This window comes from Mus musculus, chromosome 16 (assembly GCF_000001635.26).
Source record: "Mus musculus strain C57BL/6J chromosome 16, GRCm38.p6 C57BL/6J".
In the NCBI taxonomy this organism is placed as follows: Eukaryota; Metazoa; Chordata; class Mammalia; order Rodentia; family Muridae; genus Mus; species Mus musculus.
The window spans coordinates 63588233-63609094 of NC_000082.6; the positions used below are offsets into that span (position 1 = coordinate 63588233).

General features: G+C 37.1%; 1 protein-coding gene across 2 annotated transcripts in view; it reads right to left on the reverse strand.

Annotated features, from left to right (window-relative positions):
• The window catches only part of Epha3 (Eph receptor A3), a 320644-nt gene that overhangs the window by 44701 nt on the left and 255081 nt on the right, over positions 1 to 20862 (reverse strand). For both annotated transcript variants that reach the window (NM_001362452.1, NM_010140.4), the window contains exons 8-11: positions 15299 to 15401; positions 14029 to 14096; positions 9958 to 10083; positions 7326 to 7511 (exon numbers count right to left, since the gene is read on the reverse strand). In NM_001362452.1, coding sequence (NP_001349381.1) covers positions 7326 to 7511; positions 9958 to 10083; positions 14029 to 14096; positions 15299 to 15401 — 483 coding nt within the window. The remainder of the gene's footprint in view (positions 1 to 7325; positions 7512 to 9957; positions 10084 to 14028; positions 14097 to 15298; positions 15402 to 20862) is intronic.

Below are 20862 nucleotides of genomic sequence, written 5' to 3' on the forward strand. Positions count from 1 at the left end.
TTGATCAAATTTCGGTTTGTTCTTCTATTGTTCTCTGCTTAGTTTTTTGAGACAGAATCTTTTCAGTGACCCCAAAACTCACTAATTACACCAGAATGAAATATCAGCGAGCATTGGGGATCCACCTGTCTCTACTGCACCCCTCCTTTACCACAAGGACTGAGTTAAGAGTTGTGCACATTCCCCTATCCGGTCTTTACACTGGTGCTCAGGATCCAAATTCAGGTCACCATCTTTGTGCACAAGAACTTTACCCACTAAGCCATGACTTCAGCTCATGTAATTTATATGTTTTCTATGTATGATATGTTAAATGATCTTTAAACTTAAAATACTTTATTTCTGAAGATAATAGTACCTTTATTCTTTTTAACAATGTTGAAAATATTTCAAATTATTAACTATTAAACAAACCACTTTGAATTCTTAGAATAAACTAAACTTGGTCATGGTATGTTACATTATTGTCTATATTTTAACTGTTTCTTCTCTATTCATTCCTCTCTCTTTGTACATTGGTAGACATGGCTTTATATTTGCTATTACTAAATTTTATTCTGCATTATTATGACTAGCTATTTTAGTATCCTATAATAATTGCTTAACCTATACCAGGTTAACACAATGTTAGTTCAAAATGGCACTCTTCCTTCTTTCCTGCAAACATTAGTGTGAAGACAGAATTACTAATATATACTTAGTGTCTCCATGTATGTATATATGTATATACATATATATTTAGTGTATAAAGTTCTTTCAAATATAAAGTTTCTTTGGTGGTCCACACCTTTAATCCCAGCACTTGGAAGTCAGAGACAGGTGAATCTCTGTGACTTTGAGACCAGTCTGGTATACATAGTGAGTTCCAGGATACCCAGAGCGACAGAAAAAAGCACTGTCTCAAAAAATCAACCTGAGCACAGAGTCCCTAATAGAGGAGTGAGAAAAGGGACTGAAGGAGTTGAAGGGGTTTGCAACCTCATAGGAAGAACAATATCAACCAACCAGACACCCCCACCCTGAACTCCCAGGGACTAAGTTATCAAAAAAAGAGTAAACATGGCTCCAGCTGCATATGTAGCAGAGCATGGCCTTGTCAGGCATCAATGGGAGAAGAAGTCTTTGGTCCTATGAAGGCTTGATAGAAGCCCCAGTATAGGGGAATCAAGGGTGGGGAGGTGGAAGTGGGTGGGTCAGTGGGTGGAGGAACACCCTCATAGAAGCAGGGGAAGGGAGGATGTGATAGGTTGTTTCCAGGAAGAAGAGAAACTGGGAAAGGAGGTTACGTTTGAAATGTAAATAAAGAAAATATCCAATAAAACAAATGAAGCAAAAAAAAAGGGGGGGTGGGGTATAAGGGGAAAAATCAACTAACCACTCAAACAAACAAATATATTAATTTTGGATGTGAATTAATGTTCTTTGAAATGCAGATCACAGGTGACAGGCAATCATGCTCTTACAAATTTTATACATTCAAATACTCTCATGTTATTAATTATTTGAGAATTCCATACAATGTATCTTCGTCTCATTAACCCTTTCATGACTCCACACTATGCTAACACTAACTTTGTGTCTTCCATTTATAATTGTGTTTAGGTCATCAGTATGTGATTTTTTTTTTAATATGTGATTTTTTAAATCACATGCTGTTGGATGTGTGGTCCTCCACTGGAACACAGTTGGCCTACAAGAGTCCATACCAACAAGATGGAATCCCCTTCTCCCAGAAGCTATCATTTCTGAATAGCTCCTTAGTTGTGGGTGAGACTTCATGCCATCTCCCACATCCATGATGGAATTTTGCCTGGACGTGCTGTGAACTCATATGTACTGTTGCACTGTAGTGCCCTGAAAGCATGGTCTCCATAGAGCCACCGACAAGCCCTCTGGCTCTTACAGCCTTTCTGCTATTCCACAAAGATCTCTGAGGAAGGGTGGGACATAGCTGATCCATTCCTGGCTGTGTTTTCCTCAGTCTCAGTCTTTACAAATGACCAGTTCTGCATCACTGGGTTCATCACCATCGACATGGATTAAATATTTCAATATTTAATCTTTCAAAATGCCAGGAAACCATGCTATTTATCTAAATGAGAAAAATGTGCAACACCAATTCCATAGCAATTCCAATTTAGCCATGCAAGGGACATTAGTGGCCAGAAAAAAATGAAATATCCCAAATCCATTAAACATGTACAACATAATTCCCTTCTTAGTTTCCCTTAAATATACTGACAAAGACCTTCTTGGTTATTTACATGGCATGCTGGTATATGAGTCTTGACTCAACTGTAGATTTGCAATTGTGACTCTGTCATAGTTGCTTGCATCATCACCATCTTCCCTTCTCATAACTGGTGACATAAATTCCATGTATGTACTGCCTAATTATAAAGTTATTGGAACTATAATATTAGAAGAAACACAGATTAGACTTTTAGAGAGAAGAAGCAAATGAGGTAATGAAGCCTTGTACTGTCACTTAAGTATGACATCGTCTAACTATTTGCTCTCATTTTAGGTAAAGTTAATAGAAATATATAATTTTTGTGCAATATAAACATTCAAAGGGACAAATAAGAAATGCACCACCCACAGTATCTTTTTGATGCTGCAATTTTCTTTCCATTTCTAGAAAATAATACAAGGGTAAAATATACCAGTACACTTTTTAAAAAAATGCTAGTAGGTAAAATTTTGCCAATGGTAATTACTTTTGGAGCCTGAGAATCAGTTAACTAATGGTGTGATGGCAGAAATATCAAACATTTGCTGAAACTAAGTTGCATCCTTTTGAACTTCAGTAAAATTGATAACACATGTTAGTACCTAGCTCTGCTCAGAATGCGCCGCAGCCTTCTGCTATTTTGAAGATCAGAGGCTCTATCACCTTCTCCTGTTCAGGGCCATCAGGCTCAGCATGTACCATGCCATTAACATTGTTTATGGCTCAACTCAAATAAATGAAAAAGTAATGATTATATAATGATCTTTCCAAAAAGAGACCTGAAAATAGCTTATTACAGAGGTTATGTGGTTCCTGCACACAATTAATAGCAATAATAAAAAGAATGGCTTTTAAGCAAAAGGAAAAAAAAAACCTAGAAATTATTCTCTAAAATTTCCATTTGGTGACTCATTGTCTCGTGCTTAGTCAGAAGTAGGACATACTAGTCTTATAGATACACTAGTCTTGTATATAGACAATATTTAAAATGTCTGAAAACATCACAATTCTGATAATTCTTTGTTTCACTTGAAGAAGCACCTGTAACAGGTTAATGTGCGAGAGATCTCAAACTGAGTAAGGCTGACTTGGAATTTGACTTCGGAGCCACTGAATTCCTAATGAAAACAAGAACGGGCTCATGTTTCCTTTGTAAATACCATCTTGTGCATAAAAATCAAGTTTGACTTCATGCTGCTTGTGCATGCCCATCCATCTCTGGACTTTGGAGACAGATTTATTCATAAGCCAAAGAGGCTTGGAAAACAAAATCTTCGGGAAAATAGCTAACGTGTGGAGGCCGATTAGCTTTCTTTTATATTAAATGAACCATATTAAGAGATACTAAAAACGTTTGCATCTCCCTCTGTCACTGCTGCTCTGTCACGGAGGAGCTCAGAATTAAATTCAACACAGAGAACTCTATATATTTACAGTGTATGTGGTTGTATTTATGGAGTGGGCTTGGCATCAACTCATGGTCTTATTTGACCAGGGAGACATAGCACATTTAAAGTTTTTACTCCAAGGGAGTAGTTGTGATTGACACTAGGATGCTCTGGAATCAGACTTGACTAAGATGCTCAACTCATCCTATCTACTATTTATTATCTGCAGTTTACTAACAGCCATTGGCCTTAATTTTTTTTTTTTTTGTATTTTTTGTCTTGGGGATATTGATTTGGATATTTTATTGTTCTTGTCTTTCTTCGCTTATTGTAATTCATTTTATTTTTAGATGCAAATGACACTTCCTATGATATTTACTGTTTTACATGGATTTAAATGCAATAAATCTGTTCTCCTGCAGGCACAGCAGACAGGTTGCTCTTACTAACTCCTTGACACTGGAATGAAAGGAAACAACCCCTGGTGGATGAAGTCCTCGAACCCATTGCTTAGCTAGAATTTTGTTTGATGGTTGATTTTTACCCACTCTTTCTTAAATGTTTATGCTGGAAAAATGAGTGACAATCCTAACCAGGCTGAAATGTAATCATTTTCTCCATCGCTCTCTGATTGAAACAATCAGTTATGTAAGTAAATGCCTGTGGGAAAAAAACTCAATTTAGTGTCACTGAAAGCCTTTTACCAGCAGTTCATGTCCCTCTCCTCTGACGCTACTTCCTTTCCTTTCCTTTCTATCCCTTTGTATTTCTTTTTGTTTTGTGCTTTTACATCTCTTCCTTCCTTTCTTCCTTCCTTCCTTCCTTCCTTCCTTCCTTCCTTCCTTCCTTTCTTTCTTTCTTTCTTTCTTTCTTTCTTTCTTTCTTTCTTTCTCTCTTTCTCTCTCTCTCTCTCTCTCTCTCTTTCTTTCTTTCTTTCTTTCTTTCTTTCTTTCTTTCTTTCACATCCTGTTCACTCTCTCTACCTCCTGAATTACATCATTTTCCTGCCTGGAATCACTCTTGCATACCTCTTCTCACTCTCAAATTTGTTGTCTCCTTTTTCATTGAAGTTTTTATATGCATATCAAATATATAAATATATTTAAATATATAATATAACCATATATATACATGTAAATCACTTTGCTCAATTAATGTTTGATTCCTAACACAGTGGAAAATTAAATATTTATTTTGACCAGTGACTAAACTTAGTTATATCCCTGACATTGCTTAGGAATATTATCTTGTTTGGGGTATTTCAATTTATTTTTCACTTATGTATTTAGTTTTCGAGTGTGGTAAATGGAACCGTGCACAAACATGCTAGAGTCAATGGGAATTATGGTGATTCCTCTATTTCTTTCTGTCTCATTCCCTTGAGACAGGGTTCCACACTAAGCCTGATACTAGGACTCTATGCCCAGCAAACACAGTAATCCTGCTGCCTTCTTTCCTTTCAGCACTTCCTGTCAGCAAGTGCTTCTAAGCACTGAATAACCTACCCAGCCCCTTGTTTTAGGGTTTAACAGTAGCACATTAATCCACAAAGGTTTAGAAATTTGAAAGGCTGTTTACTATGATCAAGATTTTAGGGAAGATTTTCAAAAATAAAAAAATAACATTAAGTTGAATATGAGAATATAACATGGAAAACTGGGATGGTGAACTGGCTCAGCACTTACTGCCAAATTGGATGCTATGAGTTAGGTCTGCAGGATCTACATGGTAGAATTAGGTTCTTTGGTTGTGTCTGACCTTTACACATGGAATGTGGTGTGATATACAAATGTCCTAATACACACACACACAACACACACACATACACACACACACACTCCATGCTACAAGAAGAAAATTGAAATGTGGAAATCTTCTTTTGCCCATATTAAGGAATAGAATTTAAATGGACAATGGTTAAGCTCTATTTCTCAATATCTGCAGTCATTTCTGGACAAGAACTTTATGCTGTATGGCTGCTCTTGAAAATGGAAAAGAGAAATGGCCAATTTTAATATACCGAGAGGTAATGAGAATGTAAGAACTACCACAGTAAAAGTCAAACTAGCAGGCCCATCCTGACATAAACTGAGGCATGGTAAATGCAACAAGAGAGAATAAGATGAAAGAGCTTCATAGGTACAAATGGATTGACCTCCCCAGTTGGGTTCCAGATCCACAGAACAACAGCTTGATCAAGATGTCATGATGGATATTAAATGTCTAAATAACACTGAGGATCCAATGAAATGTGATCCATCTAAAACAATTCTTCCCCTAAAGGAAGAGTAGAAACACTTGCTTTCATAATCTCCACCTTACTATCAATGTTTTCATTAATTATTAAAATAAAAGTATGTTTCATCAGCAAATATTTCAGTATAATTGCTAATATCACCTGAAAGTTACAAATGCAGAGGCAAGAAATAAATACAAGATTACCCATGGTTATTTTGTCGATGTTGAAAGTATAAAGTTATCGTTGTTATTAGGTTGAATTGTTAAATTCTTTTTTTTTTCCTTTTTTTCCCATTTTTTATTAGGTATTTAGCTCATTTACATTTCCAATGCTATACCAAAAGTCCCCCATACCCACCCACCCCCAATCCCCTACCCACCCACTCCCCCTTTTTGGCCCTGGCGTTCCCCTGTACTCAGACACTACCTCAGAGTGAAAGGCTGGAAAACAATTTTCCAAGCAAATGGCTTGAATTGTTAAATTCTTAATTCTATTTATTTCCCATCAAAACTCAAGAGGAAAATCAAAGTGTTCTTAAGTAAACCATGCTCTTGTGTAGAAGGAAGTAGCTTTTTAGCTACACTAAGGTGAGAGAAGGTATCATTGCCACTTGTAAAGGCCTGCAGGTAATGTTACAGAAAAATATCATTGTGCAAAATGTAACGGGTAATGCCTGTTGGTAACCATAGAGTATGGAAATGTGGTGCCAATGAATTCTCCCCTGAAAGATGCCAAATTTTCTGCCATATGTTGTCATTCACTGGATGGAGTCTGTTGCCAATTTCACTAACTCTTCAGCCTGTGATCCAAAATCTTGAGAGGGAAAAAAAATCCATAACCCATTCTCAAGAGGTTTCCATTGGGCCTGGAGCCAAGAATCGCAGAACTGTCGCACAGGATCTTTTTTAATGCTGGCTGAAGAAACCATCATGGATATAAATCCAGAGCTCGGCAATGACCCTGAGCCAGAGGCAGTCAGGAAGGCATTGGGATCCTAGGTCAAAACTACCTGAAATCCACTGGGGAGCAAGGAGAAGCTGTGGGTCTCGTGCGAGTCCCAGTCTTACATTGTAGAAGCATCCCCAAGATGCCTGTAATTTCCCTAAAGGCAGGAGGAGAGCAAGGAGCCCAAGATCTGAGAGTTTCTATGGAGCTGATGAGTAGTACAAGAAAAGGCAGCTAGTTGGGAGTGCCTGTCAAAATCCAGACATTACTTATCCTGCTACTTTGAGAACAAGATCATTCTTCACGATTCTCTTCAAGACAATCTTTTAATTCGTGGACTAGTGTCAAAAGTCAGAGACCCTCGCTGCATTTAACCTATTGCCAGAAAAAAAATATGATCATCCTCAACAGAATTTCAGTTAGAACCAAGCTACTTGCCATCTCAAAATGTTTCAATGTCTTTGAGTTTATGAAATATCTGCTCAGCATAAACAAAAGCTGGCCTTGTGATTTTACTTACTCTTAGTGACAACGCCTTCCAGTCGGATGATGTTGGGATGGTCAAACTGTCCCATGATGCTCGCTTCACCGAGGAAGTCTCTCCTCTGTTTCTCGGTATACCCTACTTTCAGGGTCTTTATGGCCACCGAAATCTCTTTTTTTGAAGGAAGTTTTAAGCGGCCGCTGCAAACTTCTCCAAATTCACCTGTTCGGATATAAAAAGAACAATAAAATATCATGAAATATTAAAATTTCATGCGGGTAAGTAGATAGCTCAGTGGGTAAAGTACGCAGTCGGGAGTTAGGAAGCCCAGCAGGCAGACAGGTAATAGTGGTAGATGTCTGTAACCTAAGTCTTGTGTAGGAGCAGACACAGGCAGATGCCCTGGGCTTGTAGGTTATCCAGGCTTACCACAGTTGGAAGATCAGGTTCAGGGAGCAATTATATCTTAACAACCACAAAAATCAAATATAGATCAATAGAGGAAAACATTCAGGGTCAACCTCTGCTTTCAATGTGTACAGGCATATGTGATTAAAGCGTATACAATGCACACACATACACACATGCACATGTACACACACGCCAAAATAATTCAAAACAGAGCAACTGATTCTTTAAAATAATTCCTTGAAAATCTATATGTTTGGACTGTCAAGGTATGTTCTATAAGCTCAAAAATTTTTGAAGGTGGCAATATAAATAGCCTAAGAAATCCTTGGATATCTGTGGATCTTAGCAAAAGCTCTCCATGGTTTCCATCAGCACATCATGAAACTGCAAGTGGAGAATTGCAAGAAACATCTAGTAGAGGCTGCATTCCTTGCTCTAATCGCTAACATTGTTTCAGGGTTATCAACAGGCCAGCACAGATATTAAGATTGAACACAGGATTAATGTCAGATGTTTGAAACTATTCTGTTTTTACTATGAGGGCCAAATTGGCTATAGACTTAGGCTGACTGAAAATGAGAGGGTAAGCATCTGCTATCAATTCGTTTTATTGGAGTATTGGTTTGTTGTATTATTGACACACCAGCTATAAAGTTCCCTAGGCTTCTAGGAGGAGAACAATGATATAACACTACCAAATGAAGCATGGCCAGTTTTACCTAAAACTCACTGCACATGTATTTTTTTCTTAGACTTAATGCCCTCAACAAAGCTGCTTTAACGTGCAAATGATCTGAAAATTGTTGAACATGAAATATTGCTGAATTTTGAAATTTCCAATTTACTTGATATAAAATGTCCTTGAGCCATTAGGATCCTACCAGGTTCCTGATAAGATTTACCTACCATTATTCCAGTGGATGCTAGGCTTCCTGTGACGCAAGCCCTTTACATAGAGCTCTCAGACTATTATGTAGCTATCATTGCTACAAAATGGGCCACCCATAGAATGTCTTATCCCATTATTGAACAGACTATTGGATCTGTGTTGTACCACATGTAAACATTAATCTTGTAGTAACAAAACAGGGGTTATTTTTGAAGTGTTTTTCAATTAACTATTTTTTGATGAACAAAGCATTGCTGAGTGTTTTCTAAATATGGTGCCTGATGTATCAGCTTGAGAGGCGTGAGAAAATCTGCTTATTTATTTATTTATTTACTTACTTATTTTTTTTAAATAAATACGTTGACCTCCAAAAATAGCAGAATATCCTATTTATTCCCTGCTGCATCACAACAAATATTTTGCCTTCTCTTTAGGAAGTTTTAACCTCCACTGACTTTAACTTACTCTGCGAATTCAGACTCCATTGTTTGTAAAGCAATGAATTAAGCTATACCTTGACAAACCCACTTGCAATCCAAAATAAAAGATGCAACTCTTCTTCACATATTTCTCAAGAAGTGAGAGTGATGCAGATTTCAGGAAATACCAACAGACCTCAGAGTGAAGAAGGAATAATCAACCTTGCTTGTAAGCAATGGTTATGACTATAGGTCCTGTTGAGCTGCAGGAACAAGAGAGCAATATTTGCGAAATCAACTGATTTCTTAAACTCAGGTTAGAATATGTCACTATAGACTTGGAGATAATAAGGAAAAAGAGAAATTGAGCCATAACTTAGAATGTAAAACTAGAAAACTATTTAATTTCCTTTCATGGGGTTATCAGAAATTTTCCAGGGAGCTTTAGTGCCAAGTGTGTCAAACCTACGAGGTGAGGATTAAATTGATGCATTTTTACATTATTTAAAACATATTCTGAAAATGATCACATAGTATCTATGTCAAATGGGTCAGCTTTTTATTTTTGATTGTTGGTTCTCTGAACGACACTTTTAAACTAAAAAAGTCAAGATTTACAATGACTAGTTTTGTTTATAGTGAGACTCACTTTTATCCTGCTGTCCCCATTTAGTCAATAGCTTTGTGACACATGATCAGCTTTTAGCCACTGCTATTGCTGTCCCTGGAATTCAATAAATGAAAGGCAGCCATGGTCTGAGAGTCTGTAAGTCTGGCACCTTTGAAATAATTACATTCCATTAAGTGCTGTATTTATTTATTGCCTGTCTTTGATCATGAAATCAGAAAATGCCTGTCTCCACAGTAGTACACCTACTAACAAGCTCATGTTCCTGCTGTAGCGTTCTTACTGTTAGTTTGGTAGGAGAACTATTGGCATGCTAGTTACCTGCTCCAACAACTTTGTCGATGGATATATTGGTGGCATCCAACTCCTTCGCGAACTCATGAACTGCTTGAGTAGGGTCTTCATATGTATGTGGATCAACATAGGTCCTGAGACCTGGAAGTTTTACTGTCAACAAAAAGAAAAGCATGATTTTACTGAGCAAATTTCAAAATCTTACTCGCTAAAAAAAATCTCTATCACACTAATTTGTATCGATCTGTAGGCTACTCTGTAATATTAAAAAAAAAATCTCATGGAGATATATTAATTGTAAGAAAAAAGTTTTCTGCATTAGAGTACAAAGAGGAAGCACAATAAAGTATCTTCTCTGCTAAGATCCTAGGAGGGGATAATGAAATGCAGATCTCAGGAGGAAGAGGTCAATAGCATGAGTGGGCATGGTAGTTACTACCACAAACCAACAAACCACTGTGCTGCTAAACACTTCTGGTTCAGAGGCGCTGGAATAGCCAAGTATTTTTACAGTACACCATATGACAGAAAATCAAAATTCATGAATATGCTCAGGAATCAGAAGAGAGTATAGAGTAATTAAAACACTAAAGAGAAAACAGAACATCTCTGATACTACTGTATGTATGTTGTTTTAAGTATTCACAAATGAGTTTGCCATTTACATGGAAAATGGAGTTTAAGCTTTACATTTGATGTGCATACCAGCATACTATCAGTAGACTGAGATCATGTTTGACTCTGAACATAACTAAAGGCAACATAAATGCTGTTTAAACGCTTAATTGTTAGGCTGAGAAGCAATTTTAAACCTAAGTCATAAATGTAACTTCATAACACAATTATTTATTCCATTATTCTGAATTTGAAATTCTCATGGCTCTCTGTAAACAAAATATCAAAAACCCAAAAGGTAAATCATTTATATATCATTTAATATCATGAAATACGTTTCATTTGGAAAAACTATCTCATTAAAGAGAATATGAAATGCTCAAACAAATTATCTACAAAAGGAAATGTTTTAAATACACTAAATTTGTGAACATACTCTAATATTAAAGATTGAAAATTGATTTCCACAAAACTTTTGTTAACATTATAGCTGATTTCAATTTTGGTTACATGGATCATATTGTTTTGATATGAACCAAGTATGCTTAAAAGATATAGTTCATTTTAGTTACAGTTAAATGTTGAAAACATATTCTTTTATGAAAAAAAAAACAGGCAATGTAATTTCCTACAATTACTTTATAATTATAGCATCTCATTTAGAAAAAGATAACTAAGCAATGCATTGGTCCAATCAGAATTGGTTTGGAAAGGGAATAAATAATTGGCAGAGTTGTCCTCAGGGTAAGCCTTCAGCACAATGGAATATCAGTCAATGAGTACAGAATTTCAGAGTGTGTGTTGTTTTTTTTTTAAATCTGATTTTTTTATGAAACATTTATTATTTTCTGTGAAACCAGATGTGGGCTCATCCTTTAAAACAAGAATTTATCATTTTTAACATTAAAATAATAACTACCAATAATATCAATACTAAGACTCTGTGCCTACGGAAAGCTGTTATACATTTCTCGGTTTGGGAACCACTGTTTAACTAAAATATTTTAGGAAGTAAATATGTGTTAGAGTTACTTGGTTTGCTTACCTTTAAATATTCACTTCAATTACTGATTTTCTGGTATGTTTATCTGCCTCTAATTTTGAATAGTAAAGGAGTATGGTATTTCTCCTTAAGAAAGAAAATAACATTTTGGACATAAAGCTGAATATTTTCATTAAATAATTGCAAATCTGTGACTTTGTTAAATTTGGAGAATAAAGCTCACGTTAGGGAGAGTTGCTGACATTAGAATTTATGAAAATGTGAGATAACTGTGACATGCCATGTCTGAAATTTAACCAAAAATATGCAACTATTTTTAAAAGTCCTAAATTGAGTTTTTAAAGTAGGACTCGGAGAAAAATGTGTTGAACTAAATCGTCCAAAGCTTGAATAATCATTCACCCTCCAAAATCAATCACACTTGCTTCTATTAGCATAAAGTAAATTGATTTTTCTGCCCACATGACGTTTGTGAAAGATTATAAACACAAACACACTGCCCTGAGTAAAATGGTCTCTACACTGGGGAGTTGAGCTGTTGACTTTTTTAACTGCTCATTCCTGATGTTTTGGGAACCAGGATGTTTGGGCTGCATGGCAAGTAATCCCTTCACACCAATAATTAAGGGCACCATACAGAGTAACTGGGCTCTGTCACAAAAACCAGACGATAAACACATGCACACGTGTTAAGCTGTGCTACTTTACAGCTCATTCTGTGCAAACACAATAATTTACATTTTCCATTTTACCAGCATGAGTTGCCCTAAGGACAGCAAAAAAAAAAAAAAAAAAAAAAAAAAAAAATGTCCAGGCAGAGAGGGCAAGGAGACAGGATCTTAAGAGGCAAAACACATTTCTTTTCTTTTGAAGCAATGTTATAGGATTTGTAACAAGGCTTGGGGGAATAGTTCATAGCTAGAGCTTTTTAAAGTAATACCAAAGAAATGGTCTGAAATAAGCCAGCTGTAGTAATCAGAGGCAGAAAGTCTATGACAAGCATGTAACTTGCTTTATGGTTTTAAAAGTGAGATAATATACATTTTTAATAATTTGTTTATTGTAAGGATAGGGTGCATTGAAAAAAAACTAAGAAACTAGGCCATAAAAAGGAGGAAAATACTAGAATCTGCATAGAATTGGTGACAGATAATTATCAATGTCCATATTCTTAAGGGTTATGATTGACATAAAATAGCTAAGTCAGCGTGGTGCAGTATAGACAGTATTCACATTAACCATCCACCTTTAAGGTAGATTCAGAAGACTAGAATTGCCTAATATAGTCAGACTATGAAAGAACAGGAGGCTGATCTCCTATAACTTGATAATTCACTAAGTATATTTGGTAAATTAACTTAACCTAGATTGGAATAACCTGCCTAGGTATGGGGTTGAATTAAGCTTTGGTGTTTTATCATTGAATGGATTATTTTATTTCAGTTCGATGATGAAATGAATAACACCTACTGCCTCCACAAGCTCTTCCACTGCTTCCAAACAAAAACTTACATTTTCATAGGCATTCTTCCCCCTCTTTTTGACCTATTGTTTTGCTTTTCTACATGTAAACTAGGAGATGGAATTTTACGTGAATTTTAACTACAATGAATTTTTTTAGATGCAGAAATAGTGTTTGATAGGAAGCCTCCTGTCCATCTAAAGAAAGTTTTAAAAGATAGTGGTAAAGACTGAGGTAGCTGTTAGTCTGAGGGAGGTATTTCAGAGCAGGCAAGCATTAGTCTAGTCTTTCTGGCAGCTTCCATGAGATCATGCTCCTTCTGTGAAGGGCATTGGTTTGTACTAACTCCCCTGAATGAAGCTAGAGTTTGGAAAAAGCAGACACATTCGATGATTTATTCTACCATAGAAGATAAAAGTACACATCTCTTTGTTCAAGGCACAACATGTTACCTAAGAGTGTATTTACTTGAAAAACTATTAATAGAGATCTAGTTGGTTGTTATAGATGTGAGGAGGGAAAATATTGTCTTTCCTACCAATTAGATAGTATGTAACTTTAAAATAAGTAGTTTATTGTAAAAAGCCCTTTCACGGTTGGCGAGCCAACTAAAGTAATGGATTACATAAAAAAGTGGTCATTTATATTTACTTGGCAGACAAGAGAGAGAAGATGCTCTTATTTGGATTTCAGCAGACATATAGTCATGAGGAAGTTGAGGCTAAGCTTTGCATTTCAGCCACTTAGAGATGACTACAGTTTCTAGAACTCATCACAGACATTATGTGTACATAAAACCACAGGTTACCTATCACTCTAAGTATTCTGAAACACCTCCATGGAGAAAACATTTCATATAGAACGTTAGATTTATTCCTCTTTCTAAAATCTATTTAATTTACTTATTTTTTTTTCCTCATAAGACTACTTTCGAATTCCTTTTCTCAAAGAGAGGTTGCCCAATCATACATCAGCAACTGCGAAAGCTGAAATGTTAAAACAAAATTTTGAAACTCACAGTGGCCATTCCCAAAGTGAAGGCGCTTCTCCTCTGCACTGTGTTTTGACTTGTGATAGCCACAAAACCTAGAGGCAAAGCAACAAGATATAAATGCACTACCTATGCTCAGAATATATAAAACCCCGCAACTCAAGCTTTCCCCTGAAACAATCAAATGCTTTAGTGAAAGTTTACTGACACTATATTACATTTTTTTCTCTAGGTACCCTGGAAGGTTGCCTAATGAGGACATATGTAGAGTTGCCTCCCCACTGGGCAGACACCTCCAGTTCAGGCTTTATAATGGCCTTAGAATGTGTTTATAGTAGTTTTTTAACAACTACTGTTGGAATGAATGAAGAGTGGAGTCTCCATTGGTAATGAGTGCAGTGCCCTGTTACCAGTGTTTGGGGTGAGAAAGTGTCAAGGAATCTGGGGTCATTTGAAGATTGAGGGGATAATTGGAAAAAGAAAGTGGAAACTAGGAGTGGGGTCAAAAGAGAAGTAGTTTGAGTTAGAGGGTGTGGGTAAGAATTAATAGAGATGAGAGGGCTTATTGGGAGACTTCACTTCCTTGTAAGGTCAGAAGCTACACCCATAATGTCTCACCAACATTACTGCCTAAACGTGCGCTGGACAAGAGCACCAACAATAGATAGAATGTTAAAATAGACCCTTGAAAGCCTATGAGGCCTCAGTCTCACAGGGAAATCTAGAGGCGCCAAGGAATACTTAGAGGAGGAAAAATGATTTTCCTGGCAAGAGTACACCAATTGGTTATCTAATACCAATCTAATAGCCTGGAAATATACAAGTGATTAATACTGTATATACTAGACATGTTATGTGTGTGTGTGTGTGTGTGCATATACACACATATTTTACATATTGTACACTACATATTACATATGACATATTACACATTACATATTATGTATCACATATTGTATATTGTATCTTATACACACATATGTGCAACAACAACTGAAAAAAATAGAGGCCATGAATTTGACAGGGAGCAAAGTGGGGTGTAAATGAGAAGCTTTGGAGGGAGCAAAGAGAAGGAAGAAATGTACTAATCATAATCTCAAAGTTTAACCAATATTGATGGAGAAATAAGAACAAAAGGAAGGATGAAAGACAATAAAAGCAGAAGGGTGTCAAATATAAACATCCAAATCTCTTAAGGGACTTCTCTGAGTCCCTTCACAGTCTTCAGATTCTAAAGCATGTCAGGGCACTGAGGAAAGCCACAATAATGGACAATCATTCAGTCAACCAAACTCACCTCCCGACCAGAACATAGGTGACCACCGTGAGGACAATGATGGCCACAGCTGCGGAAATAGCAATCATCACCACATGACTGTTTTCACCGGAGATGGAGAAAGCTGCAAGGTCGAAGGAAAGAAATAAGAGAACAAGCATTACTGGTGTGACTGACAGCTACATGGCCGTACTTTTAAATTCACTCCACACTCTGGTATTTATTTATTTGTTTGTTTGTTTGTTTGTTTATAGTTTAATCCAACACTGAAGGAATTCACAGTTAAAAACAAAACAAAAAAAGGACACATTTCTCATAGTTTTTAGACATTATTCATTAATAAAGTTAAAGTTTAATAATAAATTATTTGAGTGCCAGATCGTGAAATCTAGGGATAGTTTCTATCTGTCCACATTAGCATGAAAGTCATTGGATAAATCAGAATTGCTAGTAAGAAACAAGGTGAACTTTGGGAAGAACCTTCTTCTGAACCTGATATGTCTATTTATTGACATATCAAAATTCTAAGAGAATTTTGGTTGATAGCAGTATAGATAAAGCTCTAGGGTATTGTACTAAGTGAAACAAACCAGACAAGGAACATGGATTTCATGTCCTCATACACATGAAGAAACTAATAAAAGACACATTCATACTGTTAGAAGATTAATATTAATATTAATGTAAACATTATAGAGGATTTGCTAAGTATATACAGTTATTACTTTGTTAGCTTCAAGACAATTTCAAAATATAAAAGTCATGAAATGATGGTCTGTGTACATCCCATCACTAAGAAATTTTCCTGGGGTTCCTGTCTTCATAAACAGACCAATCATTAATTAAGTAATTAATTAAGAAATTACCCTAAAGTCAAATCTATTCAACTTCCAGATTTTTTTTTAATATAGTTCACATCCAAAACAGGTTTTGCTTTATGTAGTAGGTATAAAAACTCACAACAAAATCTTATAACATTTGTCAATTCTATGAAATTCAAATTTCTATGCCTGATAATAAGCATTCATTGGCATATAGACACAATTGGAAATGACTTATTTTGAGTTAAATTGAGTAGCATCAGTGGAGACTCTATTTGCACACAGATTCAAATATTTATCTGCCCAATTACAGAGTAAGTTTAGGGAATCTTGAGGAAGGCCAATGTTGTTCTGACGGTAATGTAAATAAAAAGCCACTGAGTGGGGAAATCAGTTCTGGTTATTTGTTTTGTAGCCAGGGTGAAGACTGGCATTGCTTATAAACTACCAGTGTTGGTGTTGGTCCTGGATTCAGCCCAGGATATCTGACTAGGAAAGATCAAACCCACAAATTATGAGATCTTCTCCTGATTTCAGACCTGATCAATCAAATCCAATTTGTCAGGAAATCTTTTTTATATAGTTTTTTCTGTCTCTATGTGACTTCTGGATTATGATTAGAATTCAGAATTTCTCTCTATTCACCTTTCTTCTCTTTTATTTTATCACTCAAATGTTTCTTCTCCAAAGCCAGTCTGTTGTACTTTTCTTACACATACACTCTGCTATTTTTTTTTTGACACTTTCAGGATTCAGTGTATATTTTAAACCAGGCACTAAGATGTAGGGCCTAAGTTTGGAGGTTCACCTAATACAGAGTCTATGAGAGTCATGATCTGGAGGTTTTCTACCATCACCACAGTCCTGGGAAAGCTCACATTACCCAGGTAATATGTCATTGTGTTGGTAAATCCTGATTGGACAGGTGATGAAATTTTGACTTGAAAGAGAAAATGGGGAAGGGTGGACAGAGAAAGGGAGAGAGAGAGGGGGGGGGATAAGAGAGAGAGAGAGAGAGAGAGAGAGAGAGAGAGAGAGAATAATGTCATCTCTATCTTCAGAAACCAGCACTAACTCCTTTAATGGGCCAAATCTAATGGTGGGAGGTTTTCTGTAATATGTTCTTTCTCTTAATTAAGACCAGGCACTGCAACAAGCTGTAGATGACCAAAATGAAACATTCCCATAGATTTTTCTAGATTGTCTCATATTATTTTTTTTTTGGCCTTTTGTTTTTTCATCCTTGCTGATCTTTTGCCTGTAAAGTGCCAATTTTAATTTTGTCAGTTTTTATAGGAATTATTCGTATCTGTGTGTGTGTTTCTCTGTGTGTGTGTTTCCCAGGTTCTGTCTTTGTTTCATTTGCTTTTTGTTCATTCATTTCATTTTATCATTGTGTGTTTGTTTACTTTTCTATTTGTCTGTTTCCTTGAGAGAGAGAGAGAGAGAGAGGAAGAGAGAGAGAGAGGAAGAGAGAGAGAGAGGAAGAGAGAGAGAGAGAGGAAGAGAGAGAGAGGAAGAGAGAGAGAGAGAGAGGGAGAGAGAGAGAGGGAGAGAGAGAGGGAGAGAGAGAGATAGGGAGAGAGAGAGGGAGAGAGAGAGAAGGAGAGAGAGAGAGGGAGAGAGAGAGAGAGAGAGAGAGGAAGAAGACAGTTGAAAGGTTTGAGAGATGGCAGAGCTTTGGGTGGAGATGAGGAATGGAAAACTGTGATCATAATACAGTGCACAAAATATCTTTATTCTCAATTAAAGACTTATTAAAACAAAGCACACACACAAACTAAGCTCAGGTGTTTCGTAGGAGCAGTTAAATGGTGTAATGTAAGTACCAGGGCAGAGCAGCAGTGTTCAGTCTCCTATGCATCTGACAAATGAGCCTAGGGTGTGCCGGGAAGTCCTACCATACTGTAAATGGTTTTCAGCACCTTATGTAGTCGCACTATCCTCCTGTTGCTTATACCACTGTGCTAGTCATAGAGTAGAGTCTGGGCTCAGGTATTTTTATGGCAGTGAGCAGGCAGCCTCCAGCTGCTGCCCCTTAGTGTCCACTGCAGTCACAGGCATAGGCCATCTCCTTCATGGTGACTAGATAGAACAAAATCGGGAGTGATGGAGTCTGGGCATTCTGGACCACAAAAGCCCTCATAGAATGGGCCATCTCTATTCCTTGCCTCTTTGTTGTTGTGGCTGAGACTTCCAAATCTGTATGCAGTAGGAGGCTCCCCACACCCAGTCCTTTCTACTCATCCTCTTTTCAGCATGCCAGATACACACCTTAGCCTGAGACTATCCACAGGCATCTAGAACATCCCACTTCTTTTTTTTAATTAGGTATTTAGCTCATTTACATTTCCAATGCTATACCAAAAGTCCCCCATACCCACCCACCCCCACTCCCCTACCCACCCACTCCCCCTTTTTGGCCCTGGCGTTCACCTGTACTGGGGCATATAAAGTTTGCGTGTCCAATGGGCCTCTCTTTCCAGTGATGGCCGACTAGGCCATCTTTTGATACCTATGCAGCTAGAGTCAAGAGCTCCGGGGTAGTGGTTAGTTCATAATGTTGTTCCACCTATAGGGTTGCAGATCCCTTTAGCTCCTTGGGTACTTTCTCTAGCTCCTCCATTGGGAGCCCTGTGATCCATCCATTAGCTGACTGTGAGCCTCCACTTCTGTGTTTGCTAGGCCCCGGCATAGTCTCACAAGAGACAGCTACATCTGGGTCCTTTCGATAAAATCTTGCTAGTGTATGCAATGGTGTCAGCGTTTGGATGCTGATTATAGGGTGGATCCCTGGGTGAAGACTGAAGTGTGGACACTATGCCCCTCCTTAGAAGTGGGAACAAAACACCCTTGGAAGGAGTTACAGAGACAAAGTTTGGAGCTGAGATGAAAGGATGGACCATGTAGAACATCCCACTTCTAAGGTATCAGATACCTCCCCATAAAGTTCTTACTCCTGAAACTCCATCTTCATAACCACTTGTCATATACATTACTATCTACTAGCTACAGGTGTGTAATTAGTTGGTAAAATAGCTTAGCCTGGGTTTCATAATACTGATAAACACATGGTGACGCTCTGTTTCCATTCTCTGGAATGTAAATTTTAATGAGCAGTAACTTTAATGTTCTGTGGATGTTTTGTAGTTCACAAGTTTATCTTGGCCAGCTCAATGAGAGCAGCAAAGGGAATGATAAGGAGACAGAATGGTCCTTCTCTCTCGCTGTCAGTCATGGGATGGATCTCTGACTTTGCTACAATATAATCCTGCCCCTTGAAGCCATATAAAATGTGTAATTAGATCACACCATGCTTGCTGTTGAAATTTAAAAAAGAAAACAAAACAAAAAACAAATACAAAACCAAACATTGTTTCTTCTAAGCACTCCCACATACATACCCCTTTGTTCTCTTTCAAATTCATAGCCTCTTTTTAGCTAATTTTTATTATGTGCACTTATGCATGTATACATATATTCCTAGATATAACCTTTACAGTCCATACTATATTACTTGTATGTATTCATTAAGCAAAGGCCATTTGGTATTGAATGACCAATTGGTGTGTTCCTCACATTTTAATTAAGTTGTTCACATTAGTGCCGTTTTCTACATAGGAGAAAATTAAACACTTGTTCATTCTTTCGAGTCAGCATGTCTACCATCCTTCTCATTTGCTATATTATCTAATATACTTGTATGTTTACTAAATTAATAAAAATAAAACATTTATACAGTGCCAGTCAGGTTGCAAGTTCTTAATTCATTATATCGGTTCTCTTTTGAAGAAGTCACAAAAGACCCCACAGTCTCTGAAATAGTCTTAGCAGACAATGTTTTCCATATAATGATCCCACTCTGCAGTTGTCATTCTGGTATTATAGGCTCTATTCATCCCTTCCCAAATTTTAATTTACCACCTCTATTCTTTTATAATGAAAGACAAGAACAGGACAAACACGATCTGAGTCATTCAGGTGTCCTCATATAATAGCGCTGGGGCTCCCATCCCATCACTGGGAATAGTGATAATATCCATTGGCCTCCAAGGATTCTAAGATGTTCAGGTAAATACATCCTGGACATATGTGTATGTTCAGACTCTTGCTATGTAAGAAACAACAGTCATCCTATTAACTTGTGTTAATTTTTTTCTACCATATGAGGATCCAGAAGATCCTTACAGGCCAGCAGTTTCTAGTTCTTTCTTCTAGAATTTTTCAGTTTTAGGAATTGTAATTGGGAGAAATAATTTCTCTTTCCTACATACCAGTAACATACACACTTGCACATCCACATGTACACACATGCACACACACACACACACACACACACACACACACACACACACACACACACATGCACACACGTGAGCACACACAAACAACGTAATGGCTTACTTAATCTGCTGACAGATTCATAGATTGATGGTATTATTGGGTCTGTCCTGTTCTTGGAGGTAAGGATTTGTGGAATGAAGTGGGTTACTGATATTTTGCTGTGAAAGGATAGTTGGCCTCTAGCCTTCTCCTTTCTGTGTGTCTCTGCTTCCTCTCAGTCATGAAGTGAGTAGCGTCCCATCCCCATCTCCTAACACCAGGTTCTGCCCCCACCCCTAAGCTTACATTAACAATCCAGCCAACTCTGCACAGAACCTTAGGAAACTGTGAGCATAAACTGTTCCTTCTTTAAACTTTGTCAGGTATGAGTCACAGTGACTCAAAGCTTCCTAATGTAGTGTAATTGTATTACCTTGTAGA